This window comes from Podarcis tiliguerta, assembly GCF_965153285.1.
Source record: "Podarcis tiliguerta genome assembly, chromosome: 16".
NCBI lineage: Eukaryota > Metazoa > Chordata > Lepidosauria > Squamata > Lacertidae > Podarcis > Podarcis tiliguerta.
The window spans coordinates 30848185-30872036 of NC_139549.1; the positions used below are offsets into that span (position 1 = coordinate 30848185).

General features: G+C 46.2%; 1 protein-coding gene and 1 long non-coding RNA gene across 4 annotated transcripts in view; one reads left to right on the forward strand and one right to left on the reverse strand.

Moving 5' to 3' along the window:
* TBX1 (T-box transcription factor 1) overlaps nucleotides 1–1866 on the forward strand; it is a 47021-nt gene extending 45155 nt beyond the window's left edge. For all 3 annotated transcript variants that reach the window (XM_083418301.1, XM_083418300.1, XM_083418302.1), the window contains one exon: nucleotides 974–1866. In XM_083418301.1, the coding sequence (XP_083274427.1) occupies nucleotides 974–1410 (437 nt within the window). In that variant the 3' untranslated portion in view covers nucleotides 1411–1866. The remainder of the gene's footprint in view (nucleotides 1–973) is intronic.
* The window catches only part of LOC310666933, a 256212-nt gene that overhangs the window by 109938 nt on the left and 122422 nt on the right, over nucleotides 1–23852 (reverse strand). The window lies entirely within an intron of this gene.

Genomic DNA, 23852 nt, shown 5'->3' on the forward strand with positions numbered 1-23852 from the left:
TCTGGGCCCACAGCTCCAAGAAAAGGAGTGGGACCATAGGTTGGCATTGTTAAGTGCTTGCAGAGGTCCCACTGCCCAGTGAAGGGGCTGCTGCCATTCGATGTAGTCTCTTCTTTTCTGATGTGGCCTGTTTATGTGTCCCCTCTAAGCAAGCAAGGAGCGATCAAAGAATATGTAGGAGACTCCGTCTCATGTATTGTATCTTCCTTCCAAGTCAGGGGTGATGGAGGTTATGCTCCACCTTCGCAGCTGGAGGCAATGTACTTCCAAATACCAGTTGCTAGAAACCACACGAGGCTGGGGAAAGTCTCGCTTGTGGGTTTCTGGTGAACATCTGGTTGGCCACTGTGAGAACAGGATTCTGGACTAGATGGGCCACACTGGCCTGATCCACCAGAACTGCTCTTACATTCTTAAGGATATTAGGCAAATCAATGGCTATCAATGGCTGCTCACCATGATGGCTGTGTTCTACATGTGTTCAGCTTGTTCTATGTTCAGCTTGATCTGGCAGGACTCCTCTTCTGGTGTCAAAACGGCCTAGAAGCCAAAGCACCTGGGGCAACCATATACCTTATTTTCTAATGACGTTGCTTGACAAAAGATCAGAATTGGGTGCCTCCACCATATTGTCCAGCCTTTCTCTACCACTTGCTGGTAACCACAGGCATCTTGTGCTTGAATCCGGCTTGCTGCTTTCCCATCTGGTTGGCCACTGTGAGAACAGGATGCCAGATTGGATGGGCTGCTGACCTGATCCAGTAGGTTATGTTCTTATCTGTAAAGGCTCATGTTTGCACTACAAAGGCTAAAACTATATCGGTTTGAGTTACCTGGCTTCACTCTGGAGTGATGAGTCTCCTCTCTAGAGGTTAGATGGGCACCTGGAGGTGACCTGGAGTTTCCAAGCCCCCTGCCAGCCAACTGACTCTTGTGCTTTTCTCCCCCCCTTCCTCTTTGGCGCCCCCTGCAGATGTGGCGGAGAGTCGCCGGGAATACGAGAGGGACGCAGCCGGCGGGACGCCACTCCACGCAGATCCTGCCCACCAGCAGCTCATGTCCCGAGTGTTGAGCCCGGCGCTCCCTGTGCCCGGTGGAGGGGGTCTGGTCCCCCTCACCAGCCCGGCCGGGAGCCGGCCCAGCCCCCCACACCACGAACTGCGGCTGGAGCCATCCACTTCGGAGCCCCTCCACCACCACCCCTACAAGCACCCGGTCTCTGCCTACGACCATTACCTGGGGGCAAAGAGCAGGCCAGCCCCCTACCCTTTGCCCAGCATCCGGGGACACAGTTACCACCACCATCACCACCACATGAATTCGGCGGCTGCCGCTGCAGCAGCTGCCGCCGCTGCCAACATGTATTCCACCGCGGGAGCTCCCACCAGCTATGACTATGGACCAAGATAACCTTTGAGACGCAAGGTCCTCTAGCTTAAATGACTGGCTATCTGCATGGGTTTGAACGGCTCAGTAGCATACGTTTTCAGAGAGCACTATCTTGTCGAAAGAGCTCGCCCCATTCCCTTGTCTCACCTCCCCGCAAAAAAACAACAACTCTTCCCCTGTTTCCATGAGGGGGTCCTTTGTCTCTTGCACACGCTTTCTACTCATCCCTTTTTGCAACGTTGGAATCGTCCTTCATGACTTGGTTTCCTTCCTCGTCCTGGAGGAGGAAATGATCAGTCTCTTGACATGCGTGATGGATGGATGGAGGTTGGGACTTTACTCGGAGCATTTTGCACCGCCTGCCGCCCTGCTTGGAGGGCACCACCGTTCTCGCCCCCCCCCCGACACAGTGATTGGCAGCTGCACTTTCCTCCCCCCGCCCTTTGCTTTATAAATGAAGCCATATGTTGTTCTGTTGCCCTCGCTGCTGCTGTCATCATAATAACCATTTAGTGTTTATGCAGTTGTTTACCTGCTCAGAGTGCTTGCTGAATGCTACTTACAGCAGGTGGGTCAGGTGATCGTGCCGACACGGCTGTGGACCTAAAGCGTGAGCATCAGAACAGCTCAGTTTTTATTTTTGCCCGAATTTTAGCTTGCCTACCTTACCGCTCTAAGATAGGTGACAAGCTTTATCTGTCAGCTGATCTAGGTAGATGGCAGACTCCCCCAACCTGGTGTGCTCTAAGTGATTTGGACTACAACTCCCATCAGCCTTGGCACGGACAGGAGAATTAGTCCAGGACGTCTGGAGGGCATTGGCTTGGGGAAGGCAGGTGCCAATCCATTAGTCAGTGTAACAGTGGGGAAGGACCATGATTCAGTGCAGAAGGCCCCCCCAGGTTGCATCTCAGATCAGAGGGCAGATTATGGGGAAAGCCTCTACCTCCGAGACCCTGGTGAACTGCTGCCGGTCAGTGTAGACCAGGCATGGCCAAACTTGGCCCTCCAGCTGCTTTGGGACTACAATTCCCATCATCCCTGACCACTGGTCCTGTTAGCTAGGGATGATGGGAGTTGTAGTCCCAAAACAGCTGGAGGGCCGAGTTTGGCCATGCTTGGTGTAGACAATGTTGGGATAGATAGGCAAATAGTCTGTCCTGATCCTGATCTTTTCTGTTGCAGGCAGAGTACTGGTGTGCAGCAGGCCTGCATGTCCTACAGGTGACATCTGTAGACCTTGGGAATTCAGTGTCACACTAAGATGACCGTTCCATCAGTGCAATGACTTCTGCTTTTGCTGGGTGGAGCAACCACCCCTCTCGTCCCCTTGCATCGTGCTCTGGGGTGTTCTCCCAATCCTCCGGAGCAAATTTGATTGAGGGGGGGGCATACAAGGGCAGGAGAGGATGGGGAAAGTCCCATTGCACTAGTGGGTCCCCAGATGTTGTTGGACTACAACTCCCATCATGCCTAGCCAGCATGACCAATGGTCAGGGATGATGGGAGTTGTAGTCCAACAACATCTGGGGACTCACAGGTTGAGAACCGCTGCACTAGTGGGACTCATTGTGCTGGCTACCACTAGTGCAAAAATGTAGCTGGATCAGGCCCCTTGCAGCTGGCATGGCAGTTGTAAAGTGCATGCTGTTCTGGCATGTGTCTGGTTTCAACACCCAGAGTGGCCTCTATTTGTCATCTGTTGCAATGGCCTTGAATGCTCAAAGGTACCATTTGTTGGAGACCTCAGGAGGGGAGAGCTCTCTTGTGCTCGGATCCTGCTTGGGAGTTTCCCACGGGCATCTGGTTGGTCACTGTGAGAACAGAATGCCGGACTGGATGGGCATTTGGCTGGTTCCACCAAGGCTGCTTTTATGTGCTTGCATCTCAACCCGTTCAACCATAGTCCCAAACCACACATAGGCTTGTATCCAGCGCTAGTCCTAGTGAGAGTAAACTAGCTGAAATTAATGGGCATGGCTAGCTTGGGCCTATTGATTCCAGTGGGCCTTCTCTGAGTAGGACCGGCATTGGATACAGCCCAGGGAGCCCTTGGAGTGGCACAGCTGAGACCACCAGAAGCAGTTCTGTGATACATACTCACAGGGTTTCCAGTGTATGCAAAGGTGGGTTTCTTCTGTAAGGTCCATCAGAATCATTGCATGCCTACGCAAAAGGGGTGCTATGTTGAGAGAGACTTTCAGAACTGCAGGTATTTTTGAATTATGTACACAATGTTTTTGCCAGGCTTAGGGTACTGCTGATTATGCATCAAGATGGTGTGAAATTGCAGTAGATACTGGTTCTGATTTTATCCGCGTGGGAGTATCCTTAGAAGTTGTCTGCAGTTTAAGGTTTTTGGCTCAGTGGCAGAGCATCTGTCTTTGCATAGAAAAGGCCCTTGGCATCTCCTGGTAAGGCTGGGTATGTCCTCTGCTTGAAACCTCAGAGAGCCCCTGCCAGTCAGTGTAGACAATACTCAGATGGACCTGATGACTCAGGATAAGGAAGCTTGTTTTGTTTGTTTAGTCGTTTAGTCGTGTCCGACTCTTCGTGACCCCATGGACCAGAGCACGCCAGGCACTCCTGTCTTCCACTGCCTCCCGCAGTTTGGTCAGACTCATGTTTGTAGCTTCGAGAACACTGTCCAACCATCTCGTCCTCTGCCGTCCCCTTCTCCTTGTGCCCTCCATCTTTCCCAACATCAGGGTCTTTTCCAGGGAGTCTTCTCTTCTCATGAGGTGGCCAAAGTATTGGAGCCTCAGCTTCAGGATCTGTCCTTCCAGTGAGCACTCAGGGCTGATTTCCTTCAGAATGGAGAGGTTTGATCTTCTTGCAGTCCATGGGACTCTCAAGAGTCTCCTCCAGCACCATAATTCAAAAGCATCAATTCTTCGGCGATCAGCCGCCTTTATGGTCCAGCTCTCACTTCCATACATCTGTCCGAGTCCTAGGCAATACTAATTGCCTAGATCAGGTATCGCCAACCTTTTCAGATCCAGGTCCCACTTTTAACCCAAATGTGCATTTAGTGGTTGTGCTCCTGTTGTGACCCACATGGGATCAGGCTGGCACCCAATAGTGGGTCCCCACCCATTAGCTGAAGATAAGTGGCATAGATGGACCTAGCTCAAGAGCTTCCTTTCAATGGCAGAGAGCAGGTGCATGTGCCGGCTGCATCATGGATTGTGTAAGCTGGGTATTGCACTCATGCAAATGGGTGTAAGCTTTATAGACAACACCTCCATTTTTGCCGGGCGACAGAGAGAGAAGGGGGGGGGGAGTTGGACTTAATCACACAAATGCCAACATCTCCTTTGTTACCATTTGTGTGCAGTGGTGGTCAGGCTTGTCCTGAGGTGTGGGGCTAACCCCCTACTGCTCGACACCAGAGGCTATCGTTGGGTTGTCTAGATATTTTATTTTGACACACTTGTCAGACGAACCAGAGAAGTTACACAAGTGTGTGTGGGCACATGCACACGTCTGATCTTCTTGCAGCGTGTGGGCTAGTTTGGGAGGAAAGGCAGGCTATAAACGTAAATAACTGACCCCCGCGCCCCTAAAGTGGGACTCATGACTGAATAGCCCAGGTTGTGCTTCTTTCCCCAAAGGCAATTTTTAGACAAGGAAGATGTAGTGAAGACTTTGAGCAGAATCAAAACATAACACTTGGGTTCATGGGCTGCTGTTGGGTCCTCCCCCACCCCCCATCACATAGCAGAGAGCAGGGAAAGGAAGTTTCAGTCTCCCCACGCAGCTGCAACAACAAAGGAGACTCTGCAGACTTGACCGGAGCTGTGTCTGACCTTAAGAATGACTGAGAGGGTCCCTCCGGTGGGTTCAGGTACAAAGAGCTCTGATGGGATCAGGCCAATGGCCAACCAAGTCATCCTCCTCTTTGTGAGGCCAACCAGATCCCCCTTGGAAGCCGCAGAGAAGGACCTGGGTGCAACAGGGCTCTCCCCACTTTCAAGTCTCCAACAGCAGAGGCAGATCATAGCCACCCTGACTAGTAGACCTTGATGGGACCAGCCTGTTCTGAAGCAGCTGTCCTGTCCTGTTCCAACCGCCCCTGGCCCAAAATGATGCTTGGAACCATTTCTGGACCCTAACAGGAGGTCCTTGCGTGCAGGTCGTTATATTTATTTTATTTATTTCTTGTCTCGCATGCTGGCAGGAAGTGTGGTGCAAAACGCCTGGAAGGAACCAGGTTGGTGGTCCACACTGGCTGGCAGCAGCTCTCCACCAATTTGGATTGGGCCTGAGATGCTCTGCATGCAAGGCAGATACTCAACCACTGAATTATGTCCCTAACCCTAACAGGAAGATGCCTTATAAGGAGCCAGGCCATTAGTCTATCCAGCTCAATATTGTCTACACTGGCTGGCAGAGGCTCTCCAGGAATTCAGCCAGGGCTCTGTCCCAGCCCTACCTGGGGAGAACCTGGCATTCAACCTGGGACTTTCTGCATGCACAGGAAATTCTCTCCTGTGGAGCAATGACCCTTGCTGCCTTACTGGCTCATCACGCTTAGTACTGTCTGCACTGACTGGCAGCTGCCCTCCAGGGATTCAGAGAGGAACCATTCCCTGCTCTAACCTAGAGATGCTGGAGATTGATCCTGCAACCCTTTGAAGGAATAGCATGCATTGCACCACTGTGTCTCTGGTTCAGCTCTCGCCCCAGCTATACGAAATTGCCTTTTTACCAAGTCAGGCTATTGGTCCTACTCTGACTGGCAGTGGCTCTCTGGAGCATCGGGCAGAAGAAGTCTCTCTTGGTCCTACCTGGAGGTGCCAGGGGTTGAACCTGTCTGCCCCGCATGCCCCCCTCCCTCTGCCACTGTGTTACTGACCCTTCCGAAGGAGGAGGGGCATTCATTGCAGCACAAACAGAACCAAGACTTGCAATGCCTTAAAGGTGAATCCATTTATTGCTTCAGTGGGCTGGAGATCACTGCTTCCATTCCACTTTATCTGACAAAGTGTGCTTTAATCAGCGGTGGAGTTTTGGCTTTCAAATTTCAGCAGTGGTCTGTTGTCCCATGCACCTGCTCTTCTTTGAAAGAGCAGTCGGACTCTCTGACCTTCCTAGAAGCTGCCTTGCGTCAAGTTCCCTAGCTCGGTAAGGACAAAACCAGAATGAGTTGGCTCCTCCCACTGCCGGCTCTGGCGCCACCTACTGTTGGCCTCCCTGCCCTTTCCCCTACCAGCGCCAATGGGCATCAGCCTTTGCTTATTACTTTCTTAAAGGTAAAGGTACCCCTGACCGTTAGGTCCAGTCGTGGACGACTCTGGGGTTGTGCGCTCATCTTGCTCTATGGGCTGAGGGAGCCGGCATTTGTCCGTAGACAGCTTTCCGGGTCATGTGACCAGCATGACTAAGCCGCTTCTGGCGAACCAGAGCAGCGCACAGAAATGCCATTTACCTTCCCGCCAGAGTGGTACCTATTTATCTACTTGCACTTTGACGTGCTTTCGAACTGCTAGGTGGGCAGGAGCAGGGACCGAGCAACGGGAGCTCACCCCATCGCGGGGATTCGAACCGCCGACCTTCTGATCGGCAAGTCCTAGGCTCTGTGGTTTAGACCACAGCGCCACCTGTGTCCCCACAGCACCACCTACTTTCTTAGGTGTACTCTTTAAACTTGATGTAAGAAGCGGAGGTGGCTCATCTGACATAGATGGGCTTTAAAGGGGATTTGTTTTTTTTGGGGGGGGGTCATTGCAAGAAGGTCCATTCACACCTCTTGGCAGCATAAGACACCACTATATTCCAAGTTGGACCCTTAGTCGATTGGACTCAGTATTGCCTGCACAGGCTGGCAGCAGCTTTCCAGGGCTTCTCTGCTTGGAGATGCAGGGAATGGAAGTTTCTGTATCCAAGGCTCTACCACTGAGCTATGCCTTCCCCAGAAATGCTTTGCCAGCACAGCTAAATAAATCTCCTATGATCAGTGGATGTCTATCACTTAGTTTACCAGTGGTTGGGGGGACGGACAGGGGCAACAGAATGGGGACAGTTAATGCCTTAAGTGTGGGCTTCCTGGAAGGGACTCGGGCAACAGTTCTCTGGAGTTCAGAGTTCAATATTGTCTACTCCCAGCTGGCAGTGTCTATCCAGGGTTGCAGGCAGGGTTCTCTCCCAGCCCTACCAGGACATGCTGGGGACTGAACCTGGGACCTTCTGCATGCCAAGCAGATGTTCTAACACTATTCTCCCTGGTGCTCTGATCATCCCTGATGCAGACTTATCGATCTTCAACTTGGCAAATCTATCTCGTATGCACATCAGCAGCCATGACCCACATCTAGCCTAAACATACCCAAGCTCTGGGTTTTGACTTCCTCCTTTGTGCCTATGCACCCCAGATTCTGCAGGCTGCTCCTTGATCTCCTTCAAGAGACTTCTCCTTCCTCCTCCCTCTTTCCCCGGATATACAGTGTTACTACTGCAGTGAGAACTCTGCTTTCGGAAGGCTTTAGCAGCGCTCAGAAGAGTCACGGACGAAAGCAGATGTGTTCTAGTTAATTATATATTATTATTTTCCTGCTGCAAAAAAGTCTGGTTCAATCGCAACGCGTTGCGCAAGAAGGGATCCTTTAAAAAAGTGTAGTGGTGATTGTGCATTCTTTCAAGGGCTGGACTAAACCATGTTGTCAAGCACAGCCCTTAAGAAGATGGCTGATGGACTATTGCAGGCTTCTTCAACCTCTGCCCTCCAGATGTTTTTGGCCTACAACTCCCATGATCCCTAGCTAGCAGGACCAGTGGTCAGGGATGATGGGGATTGTAGTCTCAAAACATCTGGAGGGCCGAGTTTGAGGAGGCCTGGACTATTGCAATCACCGCCCCCTGACCGCCTCTATCAGCTTCAGACTACAACTCCCATCAGCCCCAGATAGCACAGTTCTGCTGATGGGAGTTGTAGTCTGAAACAGATGGAGGGAGTCAGGCTGGCCAAGGCTGCAGGTTTATGTTGTGTGATTCCTGCGTTGTAGGGAGTTTGGACTAGATAGCCCTTTGGGAGGGGTGTCCCTTATGACCCTAGCATTCTACAATTCTGTGTATCACCCGGCCATCACCAAAGAACCTCCCTTCCCCCTCTAGGAGAGCTTTTGCTTTTGTCACTCTTATTTCCAAATGATTGGAAGGGTTTTCTCCCCCATTACATGGATTAGTGCCAAAGCTTTGGGTCAAGTCTTTCATGACATTGGTATATTTATTGTTATTATTAATATTATTATTTTCTTCCTTTCAGCAATTATGCAATTTGTGGTGTGTGCGTGTGTTCTTTTTCTCTTCTCTTCTTGATAGTTGCAGTGTAAAGTGGAGGGTGGGGTGGGGTGGGGGCCGGAATATTCAACTCAACCAAAGAGTCATATCTGCAAAGAGTGTAGATAATCTGTAGATATTTGTAGATAACTGTAGATAAACATACCGCGGTTACACTGGGGGTGGGAGGGGCAGAGATGACAGACAGTAACATTTATAAAAGGTTTTCGTCTTCCTTCTTTCTCAATCTCCTGTCTTTTTTCCCCCTCCCCTTCGAAATCACATGCTTGGGGGGGTGGCAGCGGTGTTCATTTCAGGTTACGAAAGCAATCCTGATTCCAGACGGCTGGAGCTGCAATACTAAAAGCCCAGTTTGCAGCACAAACCTCAGGGGGTGGGGAGCCTCAGGTCTAGGGTCCGGGTGTGGCCCTCCAGGGCTCTCAATCAGGTTTGCAGAACTTTCCCCAGGCTACTTGCCTGCCCTTGCTTCACACGGAGGACAGTTGTTAATTGGGGAAGTAAGGTTAACATTTATATTTGTTGCCTCACCCCATTTGCTTTGTTCAATTTTTTTTATTAGTTTCCCAAATTTATAACAAACATATCCACAAACATAAACAAAAAAACCATCAAAAAACAAACAAACATGTATCCTAACTATAATATTTCCACTTTTGTTGTCATTGTTGGGTGACTTCCTCGAATCCCCTTGGCTGAGTTTCCATATTAAGTCATTATAGCAGTTTTCCAAAACTATTTTCACATAAAATTTACTTGGTCCATTAACACCTTTCTTTCTTTTCATTTTGACTTTTATCCATAGTATTCTACAACATCACATATTTAAATCCTAGGCCAATCTGATAGGTAAAGGTAAAGGGACCCCTGACCATTAGGTCCAGTCGTGGCTGACTCTGGGGTTGCGGCGCTCATCTCGCTTTATCGGCCGAGGCAGCCGGCCTACAGCTTCCGGGTCATGTGGCCAGCATGACTAAGTCACTTCTGGCGAACCAGAGCAGTGCAAGGAAATGCCATTTACCTTCCCGCCGAAGCAGTACCTATTTATCTACTTGCACCTTGATGCGCTTTCGAACTGCTAGGTTGGAAGGAGCAGAGACTGAGCAACGGGAGCTCACCCCGTCGCAGGGATTTGAACCGCCGACATTCTGATCGGCAAGCTGTAGGCTGTGTGGTTTAACCCACAGTGCCACCCGCGTCCCACTAGGCCAATCTGATACTCGCAAGTACTGGTAATTCTGTTTAAGTTATCTTAACATATTTAACTAAGTAGTCATTGAATTTCTTCCATTCCTCTTGGTACTCCTCCTCCTTCTGGTCACGGACTCTTCCAGTCAGGTCGGCTAGCTCCAAAAAATCCATCATCTTTATCTGCCATTCCTCCACTGTTGTGTCTAGACCCATTTGGCCTCTGGCTCCCCCCACCCACTGGCATGTGGCCCCCAGAGGATTGCCAAGATGGCAATCTGGTCCTTGGTTTGAAAAAAAGTTCCCATCCCTGCTTCATACCAACTAATTCCACCCGGGACATTGGTTAGTTTATTTCAGAAAATTTCTACCCCACTTTTTTACTTTCAAAGGGCTCTCCCTAGATTTCCCTGGTATTCTCAGTTGTGACTGGTGAATTTCAACTTTTATGAATGAAAAAAGACTCATCACAGGCCATGCAAGGGAATCCTGGGTCTAATCCTGTTCTAGTAGAGCAGGTGCAGGGAACCTTTGGCCCTCCAGATGTTCGAGGAAGATGTTGGAGAAAGGAACTCCCAGACAGTTCAACAGGGATTGGGTACACTCAATGGGCTCGGAATAGAGACAGGCTTTTGGGAGCAGGGAAGACAGGAACAGAACGAAGCGGGTGGAACCCTGATCCAAAGCGCTCACCACTGCAACTTTTTGTTGCAGCTCCAACTTCCAATGATGCCACAGCCATTTATTTAGCTGAAATAACCCTAACCGGAGCACAGTCGTACAAATGCAAGAACCAATGAACGAAGAACATAACACAAGCAACTTTTAAAAAATTGATTTATCATGAACCCATGGACAAAATAACAAATACCCATGCAAACAATAACAGAACCATATTCGAGGCATATCCAGGGGAGAAAAAAACCCTAATCATAGAGATGCAGTTACATATAGCCGAGATTGTAATATGACTCTATATAGTTCAACCACAAGGAGTGAGTCCTGGGAGAAGCAATTCTATGACTCTCCCTATTTATAATAGCAAAAAATGGAGGCCAATGTGCATCAAAATTGTCCTGTTTGACTTCACCGCAAACTACCCAAAATGACCAGACGCCCAAATAAAGCAAGCAGCACTTTAAACGAAAACTAAAACCTCACGTTAATGAGTTTCAAAGATGTTGTACAGTGGTACCTCCGTTGCACATGGGATCCGTTCTGGAGCTCCGGTCGGATCCTGGGGAATTCGCAACCAGAGGTGTCTCTTCTGTGCATGCACTTGGCACAGTAGAGCACTTCTGGAAAAATACTTCCGGGTTTGCCGCATTCACATCCTGAAGGATACACAACCAGAGTTGTGTGTATCCAGAGATACCATGGTATGTGAAAGAGAGAGGCAATAAAATGGGGTGCTAACCCACTAAAAGCCCACTGAAATTTAAAAGTGTATTTAATTTCAGCCAGAAGAAACGTGTGGCATTTGAGCAGCAAAGAAACCCAGGGCTGTGGTGCTGTCACAGAAAAGCTCCCAGGTCTTCTGTTCACAGACCAAACCTTCCAAAATTGAAACCAAGAGCAAGGCAGACTCTGATGATAATTCCTGAGCAGGACTAGAAGATGGGAGCTAGTCTTCATTGGATCATTATGAGATTTTCTGCACAGTTTAAATGGACGAGAGCCTTTTCACGACTGCCCAATCCCTCTGCAAGTGACCTTCCCATCTTCCTAGTGTTCTAGGTGGAAGGTTGTTGCTGTTCTTTTAATTATACAGGAGAGAATTTAGGCACGCCATGCTCCAGCAAGCAGCTTGAAGTGGAACCGTTCAGAAAGAGCTGTACCATGTCATGACTCCGATTGTGTGGCTCAGTTTCCCCAGGTTCATGCTACACCTGAATCACACCAGGGTTTCAGACAAACTGTGAAGATGCAAGTTAGAGGGGACATGATGAGGTGTATAGAATTCTGCCTGGTGGATAGACAAAAGAAGAGTTTGGATTTGATATCCTGCTTTATCACTACCTAAGGAGTCTCAAAGGGACGCGGATGGCGCTGTGGGTAAAAGCCTCAGCGCCTAGGGCTTGCTGATCGAAAGGTCGGCAGTTCAAATCGCCGCGGCGGGGTGCGCTCCCGTTGTTCGGTCCCAGCGCCTGCCAACCTAGCAGTTTGAAAGCACTCCAGGGTGCAAGTAGATAAATAGGGACCGCTTACTAGCGGGAAGGTAAACGGCGTTTCCATGTGCAGCTCTGGCTCGCCAGAGCAGCGATGTCACGCTGGCCACGTGACCCGGAAGTGTCTCCGGACAGCGCTGGCCCCCGGCCTCTTGAGTGAGATGGGCGCACAACCCTAGAGTCTGTCTTTACCTTTAAGGAGTCTCAAAGCGGCTAACATTCTCCTTTCCCTTCCTCCCCCACAACAAACACTCTGTGAGGTGAGTGGGGCTGAGAGACTTCAGAGAAGTGTGACTGGCCCAAGGTCACCCAGCAGCTGCATGTGGAGGAGCGGGGAATCGAACCTGGTTCACTAGATTATGAGTCTACCGCTCTTAACCACTACACCACGCTGGCTCAGTGTTTCTCCCTCTTTCACAACTCTAGAACTCAGGGCTACCCAACACAGATGAGTGCTGGAAGGTTTGGGACAAATGAAAGCAATCTATGGCATTTGCTCTTCCAAGAAATCACAATGGCCACCAGCTAGGATTAGACAAATTCTGCGAGCCCAAGACTATCAGTTGCTACTATTCATTACAGTCGTGTTCTATCTCGATGGCAAAAGAGACACCATGTTCCTGAGAACCAGTTGTGGGAACTCCAAGTGAGGAGAGCCGATGTTGGACTTACATCCTCCTTCTGAGCTTCCCAGTGGGGCATCCGCTTGGCCTTTTGGCCTGATCCTGCAGGACTCCTCTTATGTTCTTATGTAGGTAAAAAAGGTCAAGGACCCCTGGACGATTAAGTCCAGTCAAAGGTGACTAAGGGGTTGCGGTGCTCATCTCGCTTTCAGGCCAAGGCAGCCAGCGTTTGTCCACAGACAGCTTTTCAGGTCTTGTGTCCAGCAGGACTAAACTGCTTTTGGCACAACGGGACACTGTGATGGAAGCCAGAGTGCACGGAAACACCATTTACCTTCCCGCTGCAGTGGTACCTATTTATCTACTTGCGCTGGTGTGCTTTCGAGCTGCTAGGTTGGCAGGAGCTGGGACAGAGCAACGGGAGATCACTCCGTCGCTGGGATTTGAACCACCAACCTTCCGATCAGCAAACCCAAGAGGCTCAGTGGTTTAGACCACAGTGCCATCCACGTCCTATGTTCTTATGTACCAGTTGCCAGCTCTGCTCGCAAAAGCCTACAATCCTAGAACCACTGGGCAAATATATGGTTTGGGAGCATTTGCCTGTCACTGGAATGAAACATGGGGAAAATCAGCAATGCTCTCTTGTGCTTCCTTTTGGTTTACAGGTGAGGTGGCAAAACCCGCTGTGGCGGCCTGTGTTACATTTGCTGCATTAAAGCAGTGTGATTTTGCATGCCACCAAGGGAAAGGAACAAGCCTCTTGTTTTATACACACTTATATAGGGATGGGGGATGAAACACAACATTTAAAGGCAAATCTACCTAAGCCACACTTTGCAAAATAAGGTGCAAACTGAAACACAGCGATCTTTTGGAATTCACACTTCTCTGGATTTTGTGGCGTAGCTATGCAAAATCGTAGATGCTAAGGTGGTGGACAGAGAAATGCATTTGGTAGTGAGAATATCACAAAAATGCATTATATTAGGGAAATTGCTTTGTGAAAAGGTTCATAACGGGGACAATTGCATACAGAAATGTGTGCACCATGAGATTTTCGCACCAAAAACACTGGTGAATTTTCACGACTTTTTAAAATAAAAATCCCAACTGCAGAAAACTGAACATAAGGTTGGAACTGAATTTGATATGTTTGGGATGAACACCAGTTTGCAACTTTGGATACATTGAATTCAGGTTTTGAAACATTCTGAGTTGGAACTGGATACTTTGAAACTGTTGCAGTCAAGGCACTGTAAGAAACACTGTTTTGCTTTAAGTTTTACTCTGCTAAAAATAATACATTGTGGAGGCGATGGACATGGATTTAAATTTATAAGTTTAACTTGGATTTGATCTTTTCCCTGAAGACGTATTGGATTTGATCTTTTCCCTGAAGACGTATTAAGCTCCCTCTAGAGGATTTTGGATTTACAGCAGTGACTTTGTTTTACTTTCCCTTTCCCGGCCTCTGTTTGACTATTGTATCTGGGACTCTGCTTTCTCATGGGAACAACTTGGATTGACCTTGGATTACAGATAACTTTGGAATGAGTGGCGCAAGGAGAAGAGGAAGGACCAAACAAACAACTCTAACTTTATCTGCAGCCTCACAGCGTAGATCTTCTGTGCCGGCCTTGCCTTCCACTTTGCCTCCAGACATAGAGGCGGCCTCCCTAATACAGGCAGGGGAGGGTGAGACAGAGGAGCTGCACCTGGGAGATATGGCTTCAGGGACAAGTAGCTCTGTCTTGGAGAAAATTTTGGAGAAACTGGAGGCTCTGGACAAGAAGGCTGATTTGCATACAGCTAAAATTGAACAGAACACAGAAAGCTTGAATAAGCTGACTGGACAAGTTGCACAGAATGCCCAGTCTATTGGAGAATTAAAGGAGGCTGTAGGTGAAAATCGTAAACTGGCTGAAGATACTAGTCAAAGACTGGAAGAACTTGAGAAAGAAGTAAGACCACTCAGCAAACAAGTTGGAGAACATCAGACTTACTTTTTGATGACAGAACTGCGAAACAGGGAGACCAACTTGAGGATACGGTCAATACCAGAGGTGGAAGAAGATAATTTTATTGAATTTCTAACTAAGGAATTTGCCAAGTTTTGGAAGTTAGAGGAAAAAGACTTTAAAATCGTATCTGCTTTCAGGCTTGGCAGAGTCAGAAGGACAGAGAAGTCCAGAGATTGTTTGATAACACTGAGATCAAAGGAGGAAAGGGACAAGATTTTGGGCCTGCACTACGAAAAGTCACTAGGCATTTTGGGCAAGAAAATTGAAATCTACAAGGACATTCCTAAGCAGTTGCTGGACCTTAGATCTAACTACACGGAATTGGCAAGACTGTTGAGAAGCAACGCAATTATCTTCAGGTGGGAGTTTCCACAAGGATTATCCTTTACCTACAGAGGGAGAAAGATCAAAATCAAAACAGTGGAAGATAGAGACAAGTTTTTGGGAGCACACGGAGAAGACCTCCACAAAGGACTTGGATTGCCAGCGCCAGAACTTCCAGGGGAACCCGCCCCCTCGGATCCTCAAGGACCGGAGAACAAGGTACCACCCCAGAAAGAATAACCAGACCTATCCAGGATGTCTCTGCAGCTTTTGAGCTGGAACATAAATGGCTGTAACAGTCCTGAAAAAAGGTCTAAAATTTTTCATATTTTAAAAAAGGAACAATTGGACATTATATGCTTACAAGAAACACATGTGATTAGGCTCCATAGAAAGGTGTTAATAAATAAAAGGCTTGGTCAAGAATTTATATCATCGGATACAGTTAAAAAGAGAGGTGTAGTGATCTATGCAAAAGAGAGCCTTTCACCAAAATTTCTTTTTAAAGATGAAAGTGGAAGAATCCTCGCAATAGAAGTACAGTATCAAGGAGAAAAAATTTTGATATTAGGAATTTATGCTCCAAATGAAGGTAAATCGGATTTTTATAGGAAGTTGCACGAGACCATGCTGGATTATCTGGATTACAACAACGTCATCATGATGGGGGACATGAACGGGGTCGCATCAACAAATATGGATAAGTCACAGAACCAGAACATTACTAAAGAGGGAAGACTACCTAAGACCTTTTTTGAAATGACTGACAATATGGACTGGGTTGACATCTGGAGAGTTAGAAACCCCTTGGGAAGAGAAGGAACATTCTTTTCTGAAGCTCAACTGACTTGGACACGAATCGACCAAATATGGATAACTAGAAGTCTGGCACCTAAGGTGAGGAAGGTGAAAATCTGCCCTAAAACATGCTCCGACCATAACGCCTTGAGAATGGATATGACATTGATCCCAACCGGCTCCTTTAGATGGAAGATGAATGATGGCCTGTTTAGAGACCAAAGAATTGTAAAGAAGGCCCAAAAAACTTTAAAGGACTATTTTGAGATTAATTTGAACACTACGGTGGAAAAAAGAACTATCTGGGATGCAAGTAAAGCTGTGATGAGAGGGTTCTTGATTCAACAGAATTCTTTAAAGAAAAGACTGCAAAATGAAAAGAAAGATAAAATTTTGGAAAGTATCAAAGAGTTGGAGAAGAAGTTAAGATCTAACCCGAAGTCCCAACCGATTCTGAGAGAAATTAAACTTTATCAGGCACAATATTCCAAACTGATAAATCAGGAAATAGAATGGAAGATTAAAATAATGAAACAAAAAACTTTTGAATCGGCAAATAAATGTGGGAAACTGCTAGCCTGGCAGTTGAAAAGGAGACAAAGATTAAATACAGTAACAAACTTAGAGGTTGAAGGAAGGAACATTCAGAACCCGGGAGAGATTAGAAAGTGCTTCCAGAGGTATTTTAAAAAGTTATACACTCAAGGGCCACAAGATGAAATAGAGATTACACAATTTTTGGAGAGAAATGGATTAGCAAAGCTGTCAGAAGAAAATAGAATAATTTTGAATGGCAAAATAACACGACAAGAGATTGAACAGGCCATCCAGAGTCTGAAACAGGGCAAATCACCAGGGCCAGATGGACTGACCTCTAACTACTATAAGACATTGAAGGATTATTTGATACAACCCTTGTTGGAGGTCAGTAATGAAATAATGGAGGGGAAGAAGGCGCCTGAATCGTGGAAAGAAGCATTTATCACATTGATTCCAAAGTCAGAAACTGAAAAGACACAACTCAAGAACTACCGTCCCATCTCCCTTTTAAATGTGGATTACAAAATATTTGCAGATGTTTTGGCACGAAGATTTAAGAAAGTTTTAAGTGAGATAATCCATAAAGACCAGGCAGGCTTTCTCCCGGGCAGACATATGTTTACTAACACGAGGAACATTATAGACATATTGGAACTTTTACAAACAAACATAAACACTAAAGCAGTTTTAATTTTTATAGACGCGGAGAAAGCCTTCGACAACATATCTTGGAAATTTATGAAGGGGAATTTAAAAGAAATGGGAGTGGGACGGGGGTTTGAGAACGGGATTGAGGCAATATATTCAGAACAAAAGGCTAAACTGATAGTTAACAATGTGGTTACAGAAGAGTTTAAAATTGAAAAAGGTACACGACAAGGCTGCCCGATTTCCCCATTACTGTTTATTTCGGTTCTGGAAGTGCTCCTGAATATGATTAGGGGGGACCGGTTGGTGGAAGGGATTCAGGTCGGAGCGAAACAATATAAACTTAAAGCTTTTGCAGATGACCTAGTTCTGACATTACAGGAGCCGGAGTCTAGTTTGAAAAGAGTACTACAACTGATTCAAAACTTTGGTCGAGTGGCAGGATTTAAGTTAAACAAGCAAAAAACTAAAGTTTTGGGGAAAAACTTGACAGATACTGAGTTGGAACAGCTTCAGAAAGAGACAGAACTAAATGTGGTTAAAAAAGTTAAATACCTAGGGGTAAACATAACAGCAAAAAACCTGAGTTTATTTAAAGATAATTATGAAAAATGCTGGTCAGAGATTAAGAGAGACTTGGATAGTTGGTCAAGACTAAATCTTTCTTTGTTAGGCCGAATAGCTGCCATCAAGATGAATGTATTGCCAAAAATGTTATTTTTGTTTCAGACACTGCAGATTGTAGACAAGACAGAGTGCTTTCGGAAGTGGCAGAAAGATATTTCTAAATTTGTCTGGCAGGGCAAAAAGCCCAGAATCAAATTTAAAATATTAACAGATGCGAAAGAAAGAGGGGGCTTTGCCCTGCCAGATTTAAGGTTGTATTATGAAGCTGCAGCTTTCTGCTGGTTAAAAGATTGGTTACTTCTTGAAGATACGGATGTCTTGGATTTGGAAGGTTTTAATAATGCGTTTGGATGGCATGCATATCTATGGTATGATAAAGCTAAGATAAATAAGGCCTTCAAGAACCATATTGTCAGAAAATCAGTTTTTAATGTCTGGACAAAATATAAAGACTTACTGGAGAATAAAACTCCGAGGTGGCTGTCACCCCTGGAGGCTAAGGCTTGGAAAAGAACCAATATGGAGGCCAACTGGCCAAAATATTGGGAGATAATAGAAAAGGATGGTGACAACTGGAAATTGCAGAGTTTAGAAAAGATGAGAGACAAAGTGCGAGACTGGTTACAATATGCTCAGATTAAAGAAGTGTTTAAAAATGACAAAAAGCTAGGATTCCAAGTGGAAAAGTCAAAGTTAGAAACTGAACTGTTAGAACCTAAGACTAAGGTACTTTCAAGAATGTATAACTTGCTGCTGAAATGGAACACACATGACGAAATGGTAAAATCAACAATGATAAAATGGGCGCAGGATATTGGGTATAATATTATGTTTGAAGATTGGGAAAGGTTGTGGACCTCTGGGCTGAACTTCACTGCATGTAATGCGTTGAAGGAAAATGTGATGAAAATGATGTATAGATGGTACATGACCCCTGTTAAACTGGCTAAAATATACCAGTCGTCTGATAGCAAATGTTGGAAATGTAAGGAAAATGAAGGAACATTTTTTCACCTCTGGTGGACCTGCCCTAGAGTGAAGGCCTTTTGGGAGAAGATATATAATGAATTAAAAAAGGTGTTTAAATACACCTTTACTAAGAAACCAGAGGCCTTTCTCCTGGGTATTGTCGGCCAGAGTGTGTTAAAAAAGGACAGAACATTCTTTATGTACGCAACAACAGCAGCAAGAATATTAATTGCCAAGAATTGGAAAACTCAGGAGCTACCCACTGTGGAAGAATGGCAGATGCAACTGATGGACTATATGCAATTAGCCGAGATGACCGGCAGAATTCGAGACCAGGGAGAAGAAAGGATGGAAGAAGATTGGAGGGAATTTAAGATTTATTTACAAAAATATTGTAATTTGGCTGAGTGTTGAATTGGATGCCAGTGCAGATAATTGTCTACCATTAAATTAGATTTAAGGTTGAATTATATGTCAAACCAAATTAAGATTATTAATTAAGATGAGTTAAATGATAATTTGTTTGAAATTAATTTAATAATGATGTAAGTGTATGCGGGAGGTGTGGGGGAGTCCTATGGAACAATTGAGAGATGTTAAATGGACAATGACAAGTTGTGCTTATCTAATATATGCTTTATTTGAAAACTTCAATAAATATATTATAAAAAAAAAAAAAAAAAAAAAATGAATTTGATATGTTTGCCCAGGGGTCAGCAACCTTTTTCAGCCATGGGCCGGTCCACCATACCTCAGACCTTGTGGGGGGCCGGATTATATTTTGGGGGAAAAAATGAACGAATTCCTATGCCCCACAAATAACCCAGAGATGCATTTTAAAGAAAAGGACACATTCTACTCATGTAAAAACATGCTGATTCCCGGACCATCTGCAGACCGGATTGAGAAGGCGATTGGACTGCATCCGGCCCCCAGGCCTTAGGTTACCTACCCCTGTATTATTTGCCCATCCCTACCTGTAAGCTCCACAGGACTGAAGGAGTGTTGACTTCTAAATGTATAGGATTGCACTGCCAGCCATTGAGAATTTACCTAGCAGCTTAATAGCAAGTGCCCTCTAGAGAACAACGCTTGTATCGCAGGAAGTAAGAGGGTCCAGTCGCCACAGCGTCTCTGGAAAGCTGCTGAGAAGGGAGACAAAAGGGGCTGGAAGATTCTTTGGTTCAAGCTGCTGTGCAGAGGCATGGAAGTTGTTTTTTTCCCCCAGGACGAGGGCCACATTGCCCCTATGGAAAGCTGTTGGGGGCCACATTCCACACACTCAGTCTCTTGCATAAAAATACTGGCATGCAGACACACATGTGCACATGCGCGCACACACAAATACTGTCACCAAAGAAAGAGGATCTATCGTCAATCTTCTTTTCTTTTCAATTTGAGGAAACATTTAGACGTGCCGTTCCCCACCTGCAGCCTGGAATGGAGCGGCCCAGCACGGACGCAGATGCCACAATTCTCCCACTGATCTGTTTCGATTCTGGCTAACGTTTTGGTTTTGCCTCATTCGGTGCTCGAATTCCGCCCATGATAGGTTTGCAAACGAGACACACATGTTGGTGTAATATACCTATTATATTCCCTTTCATAGCCTATGACACTCAAACAGTTTGTATATGTCACATCTGTTTTGCATATACGGACAACAGATTTGGCTGACCCGTCTATGGCTAAATTAAGATAAATGTGGGCTTTCCCCCTTTCCATATGGGGAATTAAATGTGTTTCCAGATTTCTGTGAAGAGAAAAGTATTGAGAACAGCCTATATCAAAGTAATTACAATACATTGTTCACATTTATTTCCATTAGGTATGAAAGAGAGAGAGAAAGAGAGAGAGAAGGAAGGGAGGAAGGGAGGAAGGGAGGAAGGAAGGAAGGAAGGAAGGAAGGAAGGAAGGAAGGAAGGAAGGAAGGAAGGAAGGTGAAAAGGAAGGGAGTCCACAAACCTGATGTTTGAGTCTGATGTCATGAATCTCAAGTTCAGGATTTTCACATTATAAGCAGAAACTGCCTTACAAAAGGGAAAAGTGCTTTGTAAAATACTAAATTCAAAGAACGAAGTATCGAAATGAGGATCCTTTTCCAAGGTGGAGATCCCTTAAGGCAGTGAGTGCAAAGGGGTTTCGAAAGGTTCGTGGCATAATTTGCTCTGGTCTAGATAAAATAGCATTATTGAAACTACTCTCCAAAATGTCTTCCTCTGAGAATGGGAGGAAACTCAGAAAGTGGTACATGATGATTGTAAGTTTGGGAAACACTTCCTTAAAAGATCGTGGTGGTCACAGTTGTTTGTTGTTTATTTATTATTGTTGCTGAGAGCCAGTGTGGTGTGGTGGTTAAGAGCGGTAGTCTCGTAATCTGGTGAACTGGGTTCGATTCCCTGCTCCTCCACATGCAGCTGCTGGGTGACCTTGGGCCAGTCACACTTCTCTGAAGTCTCTCAGCCCCACTCACCTCACAGAGTGTTTGTTGTGGGCGAGGAAGGGAAAGGAGAATGTTAGCCGCTTTGAGACTCCTTCGGGAGTGAAAGGCGGGATATCAAATCCCAACTCCTCCTCCTCTTCTTCTTCTTCTTCTTCTTCTTCTTCTTCTTCTTTGTTTGTTATAGCACTTATATATCTCCCTTTCCTTACTTTGTCCTCACAACAACTCTGGGTTAGGCAGTGAGAGTGTGTGTGTGTGTGACTGACTGACTCCCAAGGTCACTCAGTGAGTTTCATGGCTGAGTGGGGATTTGATCATTGTCACCTAGGTACTAGTTTGACACTTTAACCCAGTGGCTCTCAAACTTACTTTCCTGGGTCACACTTTCAGAACAAAAATTCACTTTGCTGATTAGAAATAGATTGGGAAACAAAAAGAAACAAGAAGCAGTGCTTGATTTATAACACAGAACACAACTACTTTATAATATGATCATGGGACATCCAAAATGTATAAGACGGTGCAACTACATAAGAACACAGATCATTTACAGAATATCCTATTGATTGTCCTTGAATCTTCCCAGCAATCGAATTAGGCAGTTGTGTTGGTAAAGGCTGTTCTGCAACTGGAGCACTCGCAGACAAATGTTTCCTAGTTGTTGGTGTTCATACTACATTTTTTAAAAAATGCCTTGAGACAGTCTTTAAACCTCTTTTGTTGACCACTGGCATTACGCTTTCCATTTTTAAGTTCAGAATAGAGTAGTTGCTTGGGATCATCAGGCATCCGCACAACATGACCAGTCCAATGAAGTTGATGTTGAAGAATCATTGCTTTGACACTGGTGATCTTTGCTTCTTCCAATACACTGACATTAGTTCGCTTGTCTTCCTAAGTGATGTGTACATTTTTTCAGAGACACCGTTGATGGAATCTTTTGAGGAGTTGGAGATAGCATTTATAAGTGGTCCATGTTTCACAAGTGTACAGTAAGGTTAGCATCTATGCAGAGTCAAAAGGGAAATAAGAACACTACACCAGTGGTGTAGTGGTTAAGAGCGGTAGTCTTGTAATCTGGGGAACCGGGTTCGTGTCTCTGCTCCTCCACATGCAGCTGCTGGGTGACCTTGGGCTAGTCACACTTCCTGAAGTCTCTCAGCCTCACTCACCTCACAGAGTGTTTGTTGTGGGGGAGGAAGGGAAAGGAGATTGTTAGCCACTTTGAGACTCCTTCAGGTAGTGATAAAGTGGGATATCAAACCCAAACTCTTCTCTTCTTCTTCTTCTACACCACGATATGGGTCTAAGTAATTTTAAGCCCTTTGTGACTTAGGCCCCAAGTATCTAAAATGCCATCTCCATCCCTGCAGATGATCTTGGGTGTTCGGGTCTGCAGAGGGGTTTGGCTTGATAGATCTGCTACAAAAGAAAATGAGACAGGCTGGGGAGGAAACCCTGGACCACCTGTGGTACAAAAAATCACAGGATCTCGGCAGGATGTTCCTGGACTTGCAACAATTGGGAAAGAAGCTGCATGCGTCTCAGGGATCTTTTGCCGTCTCAGACAGTACTGAAAAGCGAGATCATGTATAACTGCCCTGATACCATCTTGCGCACAGACCATCATGGATGCAACACGGAGGAAGATTTTTGGAGGGCCCCCATATCGACAGCCAGGGCTCAAAGCGCTCTGTTTGGATATGCTACGAGAGGCACGTTCAGAGACTCTGCATTTTCATAACTGCCAGATAAAGGAGGCTGAGAATATTTTGGGGGGGGGGGAGGAGAGAGAGAGACACTTTCTTGGAGTCCTTTTAAACATCACCTCACATATTTCTCCTATTTCAGCAACCACAGCGAGTGCCTTTGATTCCGTTCCCTTTCCTGTGTGCGTTGCTTCAAACCAGATGAGTTGATGAGATAAAAAAAACCCCTCTGAAATATTTCAATGTCTCTATTTCATTGAGCACCGAGCCTTGCAGGGATTGAATGAATCCGTCAGTTTCGGTTTTCGCTTTTTTCAGTCTCCAGATCTTTACATTTCCCTAATAGTATGCAATTGTGTGTGTGTGTGTGTGTGTGTGAGACATCCTCAAGAAAATTCCTCCGCATTTTTGTGAGAATTTATCCCAGATACGCACGTACGTATGCGACTCTGCATATAGAGCAATTTCAACTTAATATGTGTGTATATTTTCCTAATATATGCATTTTTATGCACACTTTAGCCCAGTACATGCTTTTATGCATTTTGTGCACTTATTACTTGGCAGGAGAGTTGCATTGCAAGGTTCATTATAGTGCAAATTTCAAACTTTGGATGTGTTTTTCGGGCTGGCACACTGTTTCAGAGAGCATAAATTGCGTAGGTGTCGGGAACGAGCCGGCAGTAAATCACACTGTTAAAGTTGGAGTTAACTCTTTGTTAGCAAGAACACGACTCACACAGACTTGGCAGAGTGTCACTCATTTCCTTAGAGTGACCGCAGCTCCCAGTAGGTCTTGCCCCATGGATCAGTTGCTGAGACTGGAAGTCCCTGCCTTGCAACAGCCATCTAAGTTCCCCGTCTCCAGGGCCTTTCCCCAAGCAATCGGAGGCTGCGCCTGCATGCAGCCAGTCTTTCCTCCGCCCTTTTCATGTCTCTTCTGGTTCTGGGAGACACGGGGGGAGAGGAGGTTGTCCCAACAGGAGGGGGAGAGACTCTTCCCCAGCCAGACTCATCTCTGCCTCTTAGGCCCCCTCCACTCCAGCCTCTGCTTCTTGACTTCTCTCTGTCGCAGACTCTCCCTTCTCACTACGCCCTGACTCCTT